The following is a 17,716-nucleotide window of genomic DNA, read 5'->3' as shown; positions in this document are numbered from 1 at the left end:
CTCATCCTGGTACCATATGGATATGTTCAAATGACGTAGGCAATAAAAATGGATTATCTTAAGTTTGTGAAGAGATAATTCATCTTCTCATAGTTATCATAATATGAAACATGATTTGAATTTCAAATATAATGTTGACTTCTATGAATCAGTTTTGTAAACCTTTAAGTCAAATATTCTAAGTGAAGAAATTAATCTATAACACCACTTGGAAATGGGTGTAGAGGTGTTAATAATATAGATGTAGAGTTAAATTTTTAATGTCAGAAAACAAAAACAAAATATTTTATTTTATTTTTAATTTTTTTAAAAATGTTTTTAACATTTATTCATTTTTGAGAGACAGAGAGAGAGAGAGAGAGCTGAGAAGGGGCAGAGAAAGAGGGAGACAAAGAATCCAAAGCAGGCTCCAGGCCCCGAGCTGTCAGTACAGAGCCCGAAGCGGGGCTCAAACCCACGAACTGTGAGATCATGGCCTGAGCTGAAGTCCGGTGCTTAACTGACTGAGCCACCCAGGTGCCCCATCAAAGATTTTATTTTAAATAAACACTTGCAGACTCTGTCTCCCCATGCTGGTAATAAGCTAAATAATAGACAATTAGAACTTAAATATAAAGGCAATGAAGATGACTCAGGAATCAACCTTTCAGAATTTTCAGATTTCAGAACAAGAAGTAACTGAAAAGTAAATGACAGAAAACCTTCAATCTTCTTTAATGGGGAAAAAGTTTTGGGGAAGGTAGCTGCATATAAATATAGGAGAGGGCCAGAGAAGAAGAGACACATAGAAAAGGTCTTTTGATTGGTTGATGGCATTTGTAGAATATTAGTTATTTTATCCTGAAGCCAAGAATTGATAGAGAAATCACAATCAATAAAAAAGTAAATCGGTGGGGAGGGGGGTAAAAAGGAAGACAATGATACAGCTCAGTGGAAAAGTGTTTGGAATTGTGACAGACATCATCTTCAGTATTTTTTGCTGATAACAGGAAAAAGAACCTGTAATAAAAGACAGAAGGCAGAATATGGCAAGGTGAAGAAAGCTGGATGCAGTGTCCCACACCTGAAATCTTAGACCAGCTCGTATCCATGCATGTTAAGGAACCAAGAAGGTAAAGACAGGAAACAAAAGCCAACCATCATCTTGGTATATGCCAAAGAAACTTTCCATACTTTTAGAATAATGGCAATAATTATTAGTATAATTATGTATTATCTTATATAACAGTTATTATAACAAAGGAATGATAGCTAATATTTAGTAAGTAAATTGAAGCTACACAATTTAATTGTATAATTTTATTTAACTTAATAAACACACCGTGGGGCATATATTAATAGTACCTCGTTTTAGAGATGAGAATAAAAACTCAGAAAGTTTAAGTCACTTATCTAAAATTCCACAGCTAGAAAGCTGAAATAAGACTCCAAACCAGGACTGATTGATTCCAAAATCTAGAGTCCTTCTCCATCAGTGGGGATGGAAATTTGTCATAAGTTAGATCCACATGAGTCCATAGAAGGAGAACCCAGAGATAAAGAAGGGTCAGAAACCCTGTGAATCTGCAAAGTTTAAGGTAAGAGAAAAATGGCACATCCAGGCAGGGTAAATAGAAAAAGTTTAATAAAGAGACTATTTACAAAAGTATGACTAGGTTAAGGAGAGTCAAAACGGGCTGTGAGAAGCACCCCAAAGCTACGAGGTGAAAAGGCAAGGACAAGAAGTGGTGAGTGGAATCCCGAAGAGCCAGAGATACATCTGGTAGGAGGCTATGAACAATGACCTCCCTGAAGAGGAATGTGGCCACTGTGTCTCACACTTTGGCCTCACTCTCCTCTGCCCTGTCACTTCCTTCCAGTGCCTCCCATTTGCTGAACTCAACCAGAAGCCAGAGGCAAAGAAGACTGTTGATAAATCCATAAAGGTTATCTCCTGGGATTCAAATGTGGACAAGGGTGGAGGGAGAGCCTAGGGATAAATGGAGATTATTCAGTACACCTCATAGGAATTCAGAAGAGTAAGGGTTGACTTAAAAAAAACTGAGAAAAGCAATTCATTTGGTCAACTTGGAATCAGGTACCTTTCTGAGCCTGATTATCATTCCTTCTTCCAGGTGCTATCATAGTTCTAAGTCAAAAGAAAAGTTAACTTTTGTCATATATTAAAAATGTTTTGATTATAGACATCATGCTTTATCTCTTACTTTGAAACACTATTCCACTCCCAACCATGTGTCCTTCCTTCATAGTCGGTGTCTAATATTTTATATTCTATCTCAATCATGGCAGGATAGTTAAGCAAATACAAGTTAAGGGATGGCAGTTTTCAAGGGGTTCTAATTCTCTAGGCAAATTGGGCTTTCCACACAGCACGATCCTAGAAGGTATAACTGCCCTCTATACCATTGGTTTCTTTCTGTTTCAACCATAAACAAACACTTGTTAACTTCCATATGTATTTCAAGCACTGAGCCAGGTTCTAGGAATATGGATGTGCATTAGACAGAGTTTCTATCTTCAGTGAACATTTAGTATACAATGTGAACAAATATGTGAAATGTAGCCATATGGAACTACTGTTTTCAAAAGAATTTGATCAAGATACATAGTCAGAAATATGGTTTAGGGATATCTGGGTGGCTCAGTCCCTTAAGCGTGTCCCTTATGCATCAGACTTTGGCTCAGGTCAAGATCTCATAGTTTCTTAGTATAAGCCCTGCCTCAGGCCCTGTGCTGATGGCTCAGAGCCTGGAGTCAGCTTTGGATTTTGTGTCTCCCTCTGTCTCTGCCCCTCCCCTGCTTGCACTCTGTCTCCCTGTCTCTCTCTCTCTCTCAAAAATAAACATTTATATATATTATGGTTTATATAATATATATAAAGTTTAACTGCAATCCCATATACAAAAATACAATATATTTAAATTGTTAAGTAGATATAACCTATAGTTAAACTGGTGATGGGGATTAAGAAGTGCATTTGTCATGATAAGCACCAAGTGATGTATGGAATTGTTGAATCACTATATTATACACTTGAAACTAATATAAATGGTACGTTAAGTAACTGGAATTAAAATAAAAACTTAAAAATGAAAACAATACAATATATATGTATATATACAAACACATACATATTATTTCATTGAAAACAATACTTAAATTAACTTCATGTGATATACTATATTTCCTATTCTTTTCCATTCAATTCCATAAAATGCTGATCAAGACCCCCCAAAAAAGGGGTACCTGGATGGCTCAGTTGGTTAAGCGTCCAACTCTTGATTTCAGCTCAGGTCACAATCTCACAGTTCATGAGTTCAACCCCGTGTTGGATATCTCTAACATCTCAGAGCCTGGAACCTGCTTTGGATTCTGTTTCTCCCTCCTTCTCTGTCCTTCCCCCTCTCATGCTCTATCTCTCTCAAAAATAAACATTAAAAAAAAATTTAAATAAAATAAATAAAATTTAGTATCACAATACTAACTTAAATTTCACCTATGAACATGCAACATAATTTTACCTTGGAATGAACTACTTTAATCCCTTCAAATCCCATTAAAATGGGAAGCCACAGACCATCAAAGAAAAGTAGGATTTCTAGTAGGATGATCAGAAAAAGGAAACCTACAGGGCCCAATCACTACCAGATTTCACAAAGAGTGTCAATTCCTAGTCTTTTAACTTGTTCTCACTAAATCTTTTCCATTTTACCCTCTTCCTACCCATATTCTTCAGGTAGAATAATTTGTTAGACATGCAAATATGATCATGTCAGTTTTCTGTTTCAGCACTTGGTGCCTTTACATTGCTCATAAAATAAAATCTAAAATCCTTCACAAGGCACTGTATGATCTGGCCCTAGTTTACCTCTCTATCCACTTCTCCTCTCTGTCTCTCATCCATTCAAACTGTTCATTTTATAGTCCCTTCATTGGCATTCTCTTTCCTGCTAAAGATCTTTGAATATTCTGTTCTCACTACTACAAGTGCTGTCTCAACTCCATCATCCCTCCCTCTTCACCTAGCTAACAGTCACTAGTCCTTCAGGTCCTGTCTTGAATTCACATAGTAGGTAGCTTTCTAGGTATTCTAGACTAGAACATATTGCTCCTAGAACATACTATATTCATTCTTAGCCATAATCACAACTGCAATGCAATAATTAATTGTGAAATTATCTTCTCCTATCTATTTTCCATTTACTTCATGAGCTATGTGAAGGCATGGACCCTGTACCCATCCCCTGGGAGCCACTACAACAGTCATGACTGCCTAACACTACTTAGTACAGCATGTTTCCTCAAGCCTTGGAACTAAATGTTTAGTATATCAGAAAATCACATATGTTCATCTCCCCAAACACCTTCATCCTGTAAGATGGATATCCCTCAGGTAAAGGTTATATTTAGTAATGTTCAGTGGGACAAAACCTAAGATGTCTTTTTAGTAATGTTTATATTACCAAAAATAGTGAAAAGGTGACAGACCATCAACAATAGTTCAAAATGGCTTTGTTAATTTTTCAAGTTGCTTTTTTATGCTTGCTTATATTTATAAAAATTCTTTCACTTTGATGGTACATAGTAGAACTGACCTCCCATGGTTAGTAAGATTAATAGGAGCTGTGTCTCCTATCTTATCCTGGTAGTCTAAATTTTAGGTAGATAGGGCTGTTTGAGGTAGTGTATCCCTTTGTGCGGTTTTTACACTGGCCCTGGGGACAAAAAGCCTGGGTATGAGTATGGGTTCTGCTAGAGAAAATGACTAAATTGCTTTGCATACAATATTGTAGAGTGGTACAGAGAACATAAGTAGCAAGCCTGAACCCATGAGGTCTAGATTTGCCTTTGCCCTGGCTTCCTGTATGAATTTAAAATAAAATTTAACAAGTTTAACCAAAAATAAGAAAATAGTCGCTTAAAATAAGAAATAGTCGCTTAAAAGGAATAAAAGTTAAATGGTAAACTTCAAAGTGCCAGGGAACAGACTATAGACTTAGAAGAGATCATTTGATTTAGAATAGCTCATGTCAGGGGGACCTGGGTGGCTCAGTCAGTTAAGCGTCCAATTCTTGATTTTGGCTCAGGTCATGATCTCACAGTTTGTGAGTTCGAGGTGCAAGTAGGGCTCCTCACTGACAGTGTGGAGCCTACTTGTGATTCTCTCTCTGTCTCTCTTTCTCCCCCAATCATGCACCCTCTCTCACTCTCTCTCAAAATAAATAAATAAACTAAAAAAAAAAAAAAAGAATAGATCATGTCATATGAGTAATATACTTATAACTCTCCACTTTAATGACCATGGAACAAACTTTAATCTAAAAAAATGGAGGCCAGCTATTGATACCTATTTAATCTTCTCTGAAAGCAAACAAAACAATGGATGTTCGAATAGTATCAGTAACTAAAAACGTTCCTCAAAAATGTGGCAGAATACTGGAAAAACATCTCTTCTTACCAAAGGTAAGATGAGAGCCTGATTGAAGGCAGTAGAGACACTTAATTAAAAGGTTAAGAATGTTCCATTCTTACTCATTACCTCAGAAACACAAAAAAGCACCTGAAAGGATTATTTAAACAGTCTAGACAGGAATACTCTGGGGCTACCAGGGCCATTTTACCTCACTACTTCTTATGCAGGAACCAATACTTTTATGACTACATGCATTTAGGGCTTACAATTCATACAATGTGTTAACACCAAGGGCAGAAATGGATAGGTATTGTCAAAAGGTACCTTGGATATGAAGAATCTCTGTAGAATGGAAGGCTGGAAAAGCCACAGAAGTAATAGGTTATGGGATCAGTAGCATTTATAAACCGTGTTCTCCAGTAAGAATAAGAAAACAGAATCCTCCTCCTATTGGCAGATCCTAGACAATGATTCTAAAATGTTAAACTTTTTGCAGTAAGAGACTATGTGCCTCAAGTAATTTTTTAGCTTAAAATCTAAAGTGAAGATTCCAGCCACGTAACACCAAATAATGAGCAGGTCAACAAAGAACCTATGCAAATAGTAAAAACTGTACATATAAATACATGACCAAGAAGGGGGCCTATGAAAAGATCCTGGAAGAGAAAAGAAGGAAAACTTTGCATTCAAGAGACAGAGCAAAAACATACTTTTAAAAAAGATTTGTTAGAAAAAACAGAAATACATATACTTTGGATTCCATAAATTTCAAAAGTCTGCTGACTATTAAAACAAAAATGAGACAACAGAACAGGAAGAAATAAAAAGGAAATGGCAGAAAAGAACAGATCAACAAATTAAATATGGTTACAAGGAAAGATAACTTCCAATACCTGAATCAAAACATGAACAAGAGTCAATAAAAATCACAATCGACACTGTAGAAAACCAAATCTGTAACATGGAGAATAACCTTGAGGAGATGTCCCAGTATAGTGAGGCAAAGTAAAAGTAGCAGAAAACACTGAAGGGAATTAAAGGTCATGGAGACAGATAATACAACTCCAGCCAACAAATAAAAAGTGCTCAAAGGTTAGAAAATGGAAAGAAAAGCAGAGGCTAACTAACACAAAAAACTCCTTTGTAGAGAAAAGACCTGATCCACAGGCAAAATTGTTCACAGAGTATATGGAAAATTAATGAAAAGAGACCAATTAGTAATATTTCTTAGTGAAATTTGTAAATATCAAAAATGGTCAAGAAATATATCTAGTAAGCATCTAGGCTGGTGTGGGGAGAGGGGAGTGAGAAACAGATTACCTCGGAGTGGAAAAAGGAAACTAGGTTGATCTCAGACTTCTCTACAACATTCCATGTCAGAAGAAAACAGAGTAAAATCTATAAAATGCCCCAAATGGTATGCCAAATCAAGTTACTGATGTAAGAAAGCATGAGTACCACAGTCTCTGTAGACAAAGGCAGAGATGATTCCCTTTTGCATATTTCTAGAAATAACATTTAAAGATGTGATCAACCGACTAAGATATGAGCCTACATGAAGAACTCAAAATAGGACCTGTAGTATAAAAAGGCTAGTGGAGTGCACTGACATGAATTAAATGGATTTAAGTAAAAATAATTATTTTAGGGGTGCCTGGGTGGCTCAGTTGGTTAAGCATCTGACCACGGTTCAGGTCATGATCTCATGGTTCATGAGTTCAAGCCCTGCATCGGGCTCTGTGCTGACAGCTCAGAGCCGGGAGCCTGTTTCGGATTCTGTGTCTTCCTCTCTCTCTAATCCTTCCCCACTCATGTTCTGTCTCTCTTTCTCTCTCTCTCTCTCTCAAAAATAAACATTAAAAATTTTTTTTAATTATTTTAGATATGACCGCCAAATAGTGTAAATGTTAATAAATTATCATAATAGTAGATATGAATGAATAAATCCAAGATAATACTTTAAAAGACAAGCAGGGGGTTGGGAAAAACAAGTAAAATAAAAATGGGAATATCATTTTCTTCTGTATACTTAACAAAAAAAATGTTTAAATTTGTTAAATTTTAAAAAAACACATCAGCCAGTAGTAAATTAAAAAACAAAAAGTATGTCATCAAAACTGGTAGAGAAAAGGCAAACTGGATATATATATGGACAAAATAGATTTTAAAAGCCAAAAAAATTTCAATGAAACATAAAAATAGAAAAGTATAAAACAAGATCACATAGAAGAGTGCAAGCATGTCCTGAATTAATTATCCGTTTACAGAACACATACTCAGATTTGTTTACACAAAGTACATCTGGTATTTGTTGTTAATAGGAAGACATCTAAAATAATATAGCATAGAAAGATTTAAAATAGCAGCAATATGGACATGGATGACACTATAGTGAAGTTAGAGTTCTTATAAATTAAGTAATAATTACATGAAGGAAACACTCTACAATCAATAAAATTATTATTTAGATAATTTAATGAAATATGAACGTGCTAATATATAAGTAATAGTATGATACATATATCATATATGATCTATATAACATATAATATATAATGTATAATAATCTGATAATGTATAAGTATGATCAAATTTTATAAAATATATATGTATGCATATTGAATGCATAAACATGTTAATACTGGTGATGGGATTTTGAGTTATTTTAATTTTCTTTTCAGACTGTTCTGTATTTTATCATTTTAATCAAGAAAAAGTATTAATGAGAAATTACACAAAATCTGTAATAAATGGAAAAGCATATGACGCTTCTGGATTAGGATATAGAATAAATATGCCAATTCTTTCTAAATTAATTGTTTAATACAATTGATCAAAATTTTTTTTAAACTTGTCCAAGATATTCTTACAATTTATATATAAGTATAAAAAGCAAAAGTACCCAAGAAAGCACAAAAAAGAAATAGTACATATAATGAAATATTGATAATTAAAAAGATGGAATGAAATACATAAAATCATTACTATTGATAAAGGTGGTGGAATAATTAGTGAGTTTAATTTTTTCCTTTACATTTTTCTGTATATTATAAATTTGTTCCAATGAGCTACCTACTTTTATAAACTGTTGAACTATAATGTTAAAATTACAGTCAAGTGATGGGGCACCTGGGTGGCTCAGTTGGCTGTGTCCCATTCTTGATTTCAGCTTAGGTCATGATCTCATGGTTCGTGGGTTCGGGCCCCACCTCGGGCTCTGTGCTGACAGCGTGGAGCCTGCTTAGGATTATCTCTCTCCCTCACTCTCTCTGCCCCTCCCCTGCTTGCTCGCTCTCTCTCTCTCTAAACATATAAATAAACATTAAAAAAAAAATTAGTCAAATGATAGAATCAATTATGATATTTATTATTTTCTTTATATATGTCTATATTCTCTCTACTCAATAGCACATTTTATTCTTGAATTTAGAAAAAAAATCATTAAAAAAATTGTCTTCCAACATCCATCTTCCACTGTGGCAAAAGTAAGCAAACACCCCACTGCTCCAATTTAAATGTGTTTTCTCTCTTACAGTCTTCAGAGGCAATAGGAAAAAGCTTCAGTTTTCAAACAAGAGGTGATCTAACATGCCATCTTTTCTGAAACACCTAAAATTGGTTAGCCTAAAATTCAACCTTCCCATGAATTTCTTAGTTTTCAATGAAAATGTTACTTTCTATTTTTGACTTCATTTTGACAGAGTAAAGAATATGAGATTTTTCACAAGCATAAGCTTCTCTTTGACAATGGCAAAATAAATAAATGAAAGAAAGAAATTACTATATTTCCTCAAAGGATACTCACACTGAAATGAAAAACCGTTTCCTTTATTGTGTACCTTACTACAAGTCATAATTATACATGTATCTTTAAGAAGATGTATTTTTAAGAAGTTTAATCTGTCCATCCTTCCAACCATTCATCCATCCATCCATCCATCCATCCATCCATTATCCTGAAAAATAATCCTAAGGCCGAATCTGTGTTTTTTTTATCTCATGTATGTTCCTATACTACAACTACATAGGTAGGTATTCATAAATAATATATAGCATTGCTTGGCATTTTCTACTTTCCATATCATGCAGACATGTGATCATACAATCTATGGGTTTGTCCTTTTTAACCAATTTTCCCTTTTTCCACACATCCATTCACAACTAATTCCTTCTTCCTCAAGTACTCCATGATTATATATACACAAAATGTATATATAAAGTCTACGATAACGCTGAAGATATGCTTCCTTAGATACCAATTCTTTTACTTAGATGAAATAAATTCTTAGCATGTTGTGTACTTTTTTAATATTAAAAGATGCTCACGAGAAATGGATGAATATCCTTTCCCCATATCTTCACTTTCAAAATTATTCTGTTTTTCCAGTCTGATATATATAGGATATTAGCCCTTATTATTTTCACTTCATTTTCCTCATCACCGTTATTGATATTGAGCATCTTTTCATACCTTAATCTACCATAAATGACCTTTCCATATCTTTTGTTCATTTGCCAAATTGGATTTTGTTGTCTTATCAATTTTGAAAAAAACTCTTCCTACATAATAAATATTGATCGGGTTCAGGACATGCTACCTCAAAATACATTACCTTGGCACACTGAATATTTCAAACTGAAGGAATTTGAGAAATGGCACATGAAAGAAATTGTTGACCTTCTTCTGCAGTAGGTCTTCAGACCCTTATGTGAGAGATGCCCTCCCTCTATGCAGAGGAAAAAAGCCTTCTTATCTCTGAAAATGAGGGACAAGAGGAATCTGAATGCATGGGGCTTGCTAAGTTTCTCCCAGTTGACTACACTTAGTTCATACCCTTGTCCTATCATATTTATCCATAACTTTCCACTCTTCATTAAACCCAGTATAGAAATAATCAAGTATAACCATGTCTTAGGTACTTTACTTCATTATGAAAGCTCCTATGTCACAGAAAACTTAAATAAAAAATGTGTATGCTTTTTCTCTTGTTAATTTGCTCAGGCTGAGAATTTAGGAGGATAGAGGAAAAAGATATTTTCCTTCCCTAGAATATCAATTCTGTTCCTATTCTCTATATTACTAATATTTCTTTTTCCAGATTGACTGAAAAATATACCATATTATTTTTGTCATATACTTTTAAAATTTTTATGAGATACTCTAGCATTTAATTTTATAGATTTATGATTTCTAGTCTTAAGAAATTTTCTTACCTTGGATTGTCTATATTATCTCTTCAATTTTCTTACAGAATTTTTATCTTCAGTTTTTCATACCTTTTTACTTTATCTGGAAGTTATTTTTGAATCTGATTTAAAATAGGGGTTCATTTTATGTTCTTCATAGTGATCACTGTAACAACCCTATTTATTTAACAATGCACTATTTTCTCAAAGAAGTGAAATACCTTTGTCTTTTATTAATTTTTTTATAGTATAGTATATATCTATTACATACTGGAATCTATATCTAGATTCTTTCTTCCACTAATCTACTTACCTATTCTTGTGCCAATATGATACTGATTTCATTATAGTGTTTTTAAAGTATGATCTGACATCTGGTAAGGCAAGTTTCCCCTCACTTTTTTATTTCCCCCCAAAGATCGTGTCACTCCCCCCATCCCCTCAAAAAAAGATCTTGTCACTCCCCTGCCATACATACTTAACATCATATTATATAAACTAATAAACAAATGTACCTCAGATAAAGTGAAATCAACTAAGATAATTCCTGGGAGTACATTAAATTTGGGGAGAATTGACTTTTTAAATAATACTAATTTACTGGTACTACACCAAAACAAATGTTTTCTCTTCGTTCATTTCCATATGTCCTTTAGTAAAATTATATTTTTTTAGAATTTAGAACTGCGCCTTTCTTATTAAATTTATTGCTAAATATTCTATATAGTGTTAGGTACTTTTTTGAGAATGGAATTTTTTTCCTAATTCTCTTTCCAACTATTTACTACTGAGTATATTTTAAAGTTTTTATCTAACCATCTTATTGTATCATCTTACTAATTTTACAAGCCTTTCAGTTAAATGATTACAAGAAGAATATTTTAACCTTTCTTTTAGTTTCTTACTTACATAAGCCAGAACTTCCAAAAATACTGATTAGAATATTTATAGAAGCTAATCCATATTTAAATCTAGATTTTGATTTAAATTGTTATAGTATTTTACCTTTTGGGAAAATAATTTCTGTTTGTCCTTGCATAATAGGATATTTTACATTTAAGTAGTTTATTTATATTCCTGTTTAGCATAGAGATTTTAATAAGAATAGTTGATTATAGTCATGCTTATCAACTTATCACTGGCTGTTTGATGTGGAACCATCTCTATATTCTTTAGGTATTACTCTTAATTAGGCTATACATATTCTTCTTCTTTTTTTTTTTTTTTTTGAGTTTATTTCTTTTTAAGAGAGAGAGGGGTGGGGCTGGGGGGAGGCACAGAGAGAGAGATAATCCCAAGCAGGCTCCATTTTATCAGTACAGGGCATGATGCTGAGCTCAAACCCACAAACCATAAGATCATGACCTGAGCCGAAATCAAGAGTGGGACGTTTAACCAAATGAGCCACCCAGGTGACCCGTATTATTCTTTTAATTAAATAATAAATGAGTTAGATATGCTAGTATTTCCTTTTGAACTTTGCATCTATATTCTTCAGTGAGGTTAGACTTTTTCTATTTTTTTTCTTTTATACTATTTCTATCAGGATTAAATATTAAAACTAGGTTAGATTCAATATAAAATGAACTGAAAGGGCTTTACATATTTACCATGATCAAGAATAGTGTAAAAGACAATGCTCTTTCCTATTTTTTTAAGAACTAGGTAACAACTGCAAATCTAGTCATGGTACATTGTTCTACATACTTTAGCTACCTTTCTTATCTCTGTTATGATAATGTAATGATCTACTCAACTTTCATAATATTCAGTCAATTTTAATAATTTATATTTGATAAAACATTATTCATTTCATCCAGGTTTCACATGTTACCACAGAATTATGGTTGTATTATCTTATGATTAATTTATCTTGTGTCTATGGCTGGTGTCCTCTACAGTCTTAATCATATATTTTTGCTCATTTTTTTCTTTAATAATCAGGCTATTGGGGCTCCTGGGTGGCTCAGTCGGTTGAGCATCAGACTTCGGCTCAGGTCATGATCTCGTGGTTTGTGAGTTCGAGCCCCACGTCAGGCTCTGTGCTGACAGCTCAGAGCCTGGAGCCTGCTTCAGATTCTGTGTCTCCCTCTCTCTCTGCACCTGCCCCACTTGTGCTCTGTCTCTCTCTGTCTATCAAAAATAAATAAAATGTAAAAAAAAAATTTTTTTTTCTTAAATAATAAAAAAAATTAATCAAGCTATCAAGGACTTTTGTTATTTTCAAATAAACACTTAGGACTTCTTTATTCTTTTTTCTTTTTAGTTTCTTTGATTCTGATTTCAATCTGTATTAATCCCTTCTTCCTATCTTATTTTGATTTACTCTATTGCTCCTTAACTAATTTATTATGCTTGACAAAGAATTATCTTATGGATGAAGTAAAAAAGTATCAATTAGATTTGAGTCAAGGTAGTATAAAACAAAATAAAATGAGATTATTAGGCTTGAAATGGAAGAACAAAGCCAAAGGTATCATAATCCCAGATTTCAAGGTATACTACAAAGCTATAGTAATGAAATAGTATGGTACTGGCACAAAAATAGACACATACAGCTCTTTGGACAAGAATAGAGAACCCATAAATAAACCTATGATGATATGGTCAACTGATATATAACAAAGGAGGCAAGAATATACCATGAATTAAAGGCAGTATTTTTAATAAATGGTATTGGGAAAACTTGACAGCTGTGCCAGAGAATGAAACTGGATCACTATAAACAAAAATAAATTCAAAACGGATTAAAGACCTAAATGCCTGGGTGCCTGGGTGGCTCAGTTGGTTAAGCCTCTAACTTTGGCACAGGTCTGATCTCACCATTTGTGAGTTCGAGCCCTGTGTCGGGCTCTGTGCTGACAGCTCAAAGCCTGGAGCCCACTTGGGATTCTGTGTCTCACTCTCTCTCTGACCCTCCCTCCCCCTTGCACTCTGTGTCTCATTCTCTCAAAAATAAATAAACATTTTAAAAAAATTAAAAACAAAGACCTAAATGTGAGGCCTGAGGGGTGCCTGGGGGGCTCAGTCGGTTAAGCGTCCAACTTCAGCTCAGGTCATGATCTTGCTGTCCTTCAGTTTGGGCCCTGCTTTGGGCTCTGTGCTGACAGCTCAAAGCCTGGAGCTTGCTTCATATTCTATGTCTCCCTCTCTCTGCCCTTCCCCACTGATGCTCTGTCTCTCTCTGTCTCTCAAAAATGAGTAAATGTTAAAAAAAAAAAAAAAAAAATTAAATGTGAGACCTGAAACCATAAAACTCCTAAAAGAAAACAAAGGCAGGAATCTCTTAGACATTCACCCTAGCAACATATTTATGCATATGTCTCCTTGGGCAAGGGAAACAAAAGCAAAAATAAGCTATTGGGATTACATCAAAGGGAGAGACAGAGAGAGAGACAGACAGAGGGAGACAGAGAGAGAGAGGGACACAGAGAGAGAGACAGAGAGAGGAATTAAAAGCTTTTCCCAGCAAAGGAAACCATCAACAAAACAAAAAGGCAGCCTCCTAAATGAGAAGATATTTGCAAATGATACATGCAATAAAGGGTTAATATCCAAAATATATAAAGAATTTATATAACTCAAATAAAAAAAACAAAAACAAACAAACAATCTGATTTAAAAATGGGCAGAGGACTTGAATAGATGTTTTTCCACAGAAGACATACAGAGGGCTAGCAGATGCATGAACAAATGTTCAACATCACTAATCAAGGAAATGAAAATCAAAACCATAATGAGATATCACCTCACACCAGTTAGAATAGCTAGTATCAAAACGATAAGAAATAACAAGTGTTAAGGAGGATGTAGAGAAAATGGAACGTTCCTGTGTGAAAAGTAAACGGGTGTAACCACTGTGGAAGATAGTATAGAGGTTCCTCAAAAAACTAAAAATAGAAATACCATACAACCTAGTAATTCCACTGCTGAGAATTTACTCAAAGAAAACAAAAACACTAAACTCAAAAGATAATAGCATCTCTATTTTTATTGCATTATTATTTACAATAGCCAAGATACAGAAGCAACCCAAGTGTCTACTGACAGATGAAGAGATAAAGGTATATATACGTTGGAATACTACTCGGCCATAAAAAGAATGAAATCTTGCTATTTGTGACAACATGGATGGAACTAGAGGGTATTAATACTAAGTGAAATAAGTGAGACAGAGAAAGAAAAATATCCTATTATTTCATTTATGTGTGGAATCTAAACATAAAATGAACAAACAAAAAACAAATAGATTTTTAAATACAGAGAAACTAGTGGTTGCCAGAGAAGAGGTGGACGGGAGGATGGGTGAAATAGCTGAAGGGGTAAGAGGCACAAACTTTTAGTTATAAAATAAATAAGTGACAGAGATGAAAAGTACAGCCTAGGGAATAGAGTCAATAACATTGTAATAATGTTATATTGTGACAGATGATAACTATACTTACTATAGTAAGCATGGAGTAATGTGTAGAAATGTTAAATCACTATGATGCATACCTGAAACTAATAAAACATTTATGTCACCTATTCCTCAAAATAATAATAATAATAATAATAATAATAATAATGACGATGATAATAACAATATTAGGTGATGGGGCAGGATGCATGTCTCAGCTTTGTTTCTATTTAGTCATATATGCCTTTTAGCAAATCATATCTGTCTAGCTAATGGTTTCTACTACTGAAAACTGAAAAGAAAACACAGTCTCAAGATAAAAAACTACACCTGACAAAATTGATAAAATGTTAAGTTCTCTCCGAGGAAAGGAGGCTATTTGAAGGAATAAGAGACTTTGGAAAATCTGAACTGGAACTCATTGCCTTTAGAAACAACAATATCTAAGAAAAATCCAGTTTTTCTATGATAGTGAAATAGGAGACCTACATGCATTCTATGAATGTTCAGGTCATAAACAAGTGAACTCCTAAGATGTTTTACAAACATGGATGCCCTAATTAATACAAGATCTTCTTAAAGAAGATGCATCTATGGGACATTGCAGAATGACAGAGGTAGGTTTAAAAAAAAAAAAAGTATCATATCATTAAACCATATCCTCATATTTTTCTTAGAAGAAAATAACCTGGGGTCAAACTGATTTCAGGCACTCCAATAAACCTTCTGATACTGCTAACAAAAACTTAGGTGTATTTATTCACATTTTTATTGGGAGAATTAATCACATTGATAGATTTGTAGAGTTTGGGACCTGAAAACGTGAAATAGACTATTCTTTTTTTTTAATTTTTTTAACATTTATTCATTTTTTGATAGAAAGAGACAGAGTGTGAGTGGGGGAAGGGAAGAGAGAGAGACACAGAATCTGAAGCAGGCTCCAGGCTCTGGACTGACAGCACAGAGCCCAATGCGGGGTTCGAACTCACGGACTGTGAGATCATGACCTGAACTGAAGTCGGACGCTTAACTGACTGAGCCACCCAGGTGCCTCAAAATAGACTATTCTACATTAGTAATTCAGCTTCCTATCCTTAGTCTGTGATTAAACTTTTCCATGGTCATACTTTTGCTACTTTACCAAATGGACCTTTTCATTATTGGACACTTAGAACTATCAAAAGACCCTGGCTTACATCAAGTCAAAATTTACCACTAAAATTCTCATCTATTTTCTTGATTTCAGTCTCTGAAGCATAAGAGAAGAGAACAATTCCTTATTCCTGAAAACAGCCCTTTACATATTTGTAGATAGTCATCTTAACTCCAAGACATTTTCCTTTTTCAGGCTGATAACTTTTAAACAACATAGCATAACTCATCCAAAATTTTCTCTAAAGGAAGATGCTTTCACTTAGGAAGTGAACAGGAAGGAAGTTCTTCCTAAGGAAGAACTTAGGAAGACAATATTTTATATTCATTTCCAAGGTGAAAGGTCACCTAATTCGTGACAGAGGGATAGACTGCTCTAAATTTACTTGTGAATTTCAAAAAGAATTCAGAGACAACAACTGTATTATGTTAATATATGTGACCTAATGAATTCTGCAGAAGTCTCACATACTTATTTACTTCAGTAAATTCTTGGAAACTGTAACTCATACATTCCTTAAAAATTATTTTTTAAACCAAGGCTTATTTGTCAAAACATTATTCATGGATGGATTTCAACCCATCTTCAGATTTTAGCCATAAATCATTTTTGTATTCATTTTTATGAATTCAGAAAGAATAAAGGCAGTAATATCATTTTAAGTGGTACTAAAACATTATTTACATTAATTCTTTTGAAGAAAAAAGGGAGAAAATATGTAGCATAGTGAAACATAACATCACACAAGGGAGAACAAATGCCAAAATGGTAAACCAAGCTCTATAAAACTCAGCATGAAAATTCAATAATTATACAAGAGTATTACTTACGGATAGAATTCTGAAAGCTGTTCAGCTATTGCATAAGCTGTCGGGTCTCTGTCTAAGGCATACAGAGTAATATCTGACTCCTTCTGTAGAATGGCTCTTGTGTGTCCTCCGGAACCAAATGTCATATCTAGAAAAATCTAGCCAACATGAAAAAAGAGAATTACCACTTAGCATGAAGAAAATATTCTTGCTAGCTACCTTAATTTCTAGAAGCACATACTGAATTTCAGAGCTGATAGTAATTTGAAAAACAATTAAAATCATTTTGCCGAGAGTTGAATTTGTTATACATGAGATCTGGATCAATTATGATTGATCAGTCCAAAAGAACGGGACAGATATCAGTAAAATGATAATCTCTGGTACAGGGTGGCCAATTCAAGACAAATTTACATTTTCCTCCAAAGGTCAAACTGGCCACAGTGTTGTACTGCTAGCTTTTTAATGCTTTCCAGCACCTGGCTGATAATGGTATTTCCAACAATTTCTCATCAAAAGGAGACAGCTTACAATTAGTATGGCTCATTTTATCTCAGTTTCTCTAAATACTTTATATTACACATAAAGATATTCAAGAATACAAAGAAAGAATGAGAGAGCGAGAGTGAGAGAAACATCGAGAGCGAGCAAGGGAGAGATGGAGGGAAAGGGAATGAATATATCCAACAATAAATAGTCACAGGACAAATCTTTAAAAATCTAAACTGGAAAAGGCTCAAAGCTAAAGTCAAAAC

At 34.0% G+C, this 17,716-nt stretch overlaps 1 protein-coding gene across 6 annotated transcripts in view; it reads right to left on the bottom strand.

The window, feature by feature from the left end:
- Positions 1 to 17,716, bottom strand: part of METTL15 (methyltransferase 15, mitochondrial 12S rRNA N4-cytidine) — a 207,490-nt gene that overhangs the window by 106,806 nt on the left and 82,968 nt on the right. For all 6 annotated transcript variants that reach the window (XM_058688521.1, XM_058688518.1, XM_058688517.1 and 3 more), the window contains exon 2: positions 16,983 to 17,119. In XM_058688521.1, coding sequence (XP_058544504.1) covers positions 16,983 to 17,119 — 137 coding nt within the window. The remainder of the gene's footprint in view (positions 1 to 16,982; positions 17,120 to 17,716) is intronic.

The sequence above is a fragment of the Neofelis nebulosa genome, chromosome 10 (assembly GCF_028018385.1).
Source record: "Neofelis nebulosa isolate mNeoNeb1 chromosome 10, mNeoNeb1.pri, whole genome shotgun sequence".
In the NCBI taxonomy this organism is placed as follows: domain Eukaryota; kingdom Metazoa; phylum Chordata; class Mammalia; order Carnivora; family Felidae; genus Neofelis; species Neofelis nebulosa.
The sequence above is the reverse complement of the archived record's forward strand: the minus strand, read 5'-3'. Positions and strand labels throughout refer to the sequence as shown.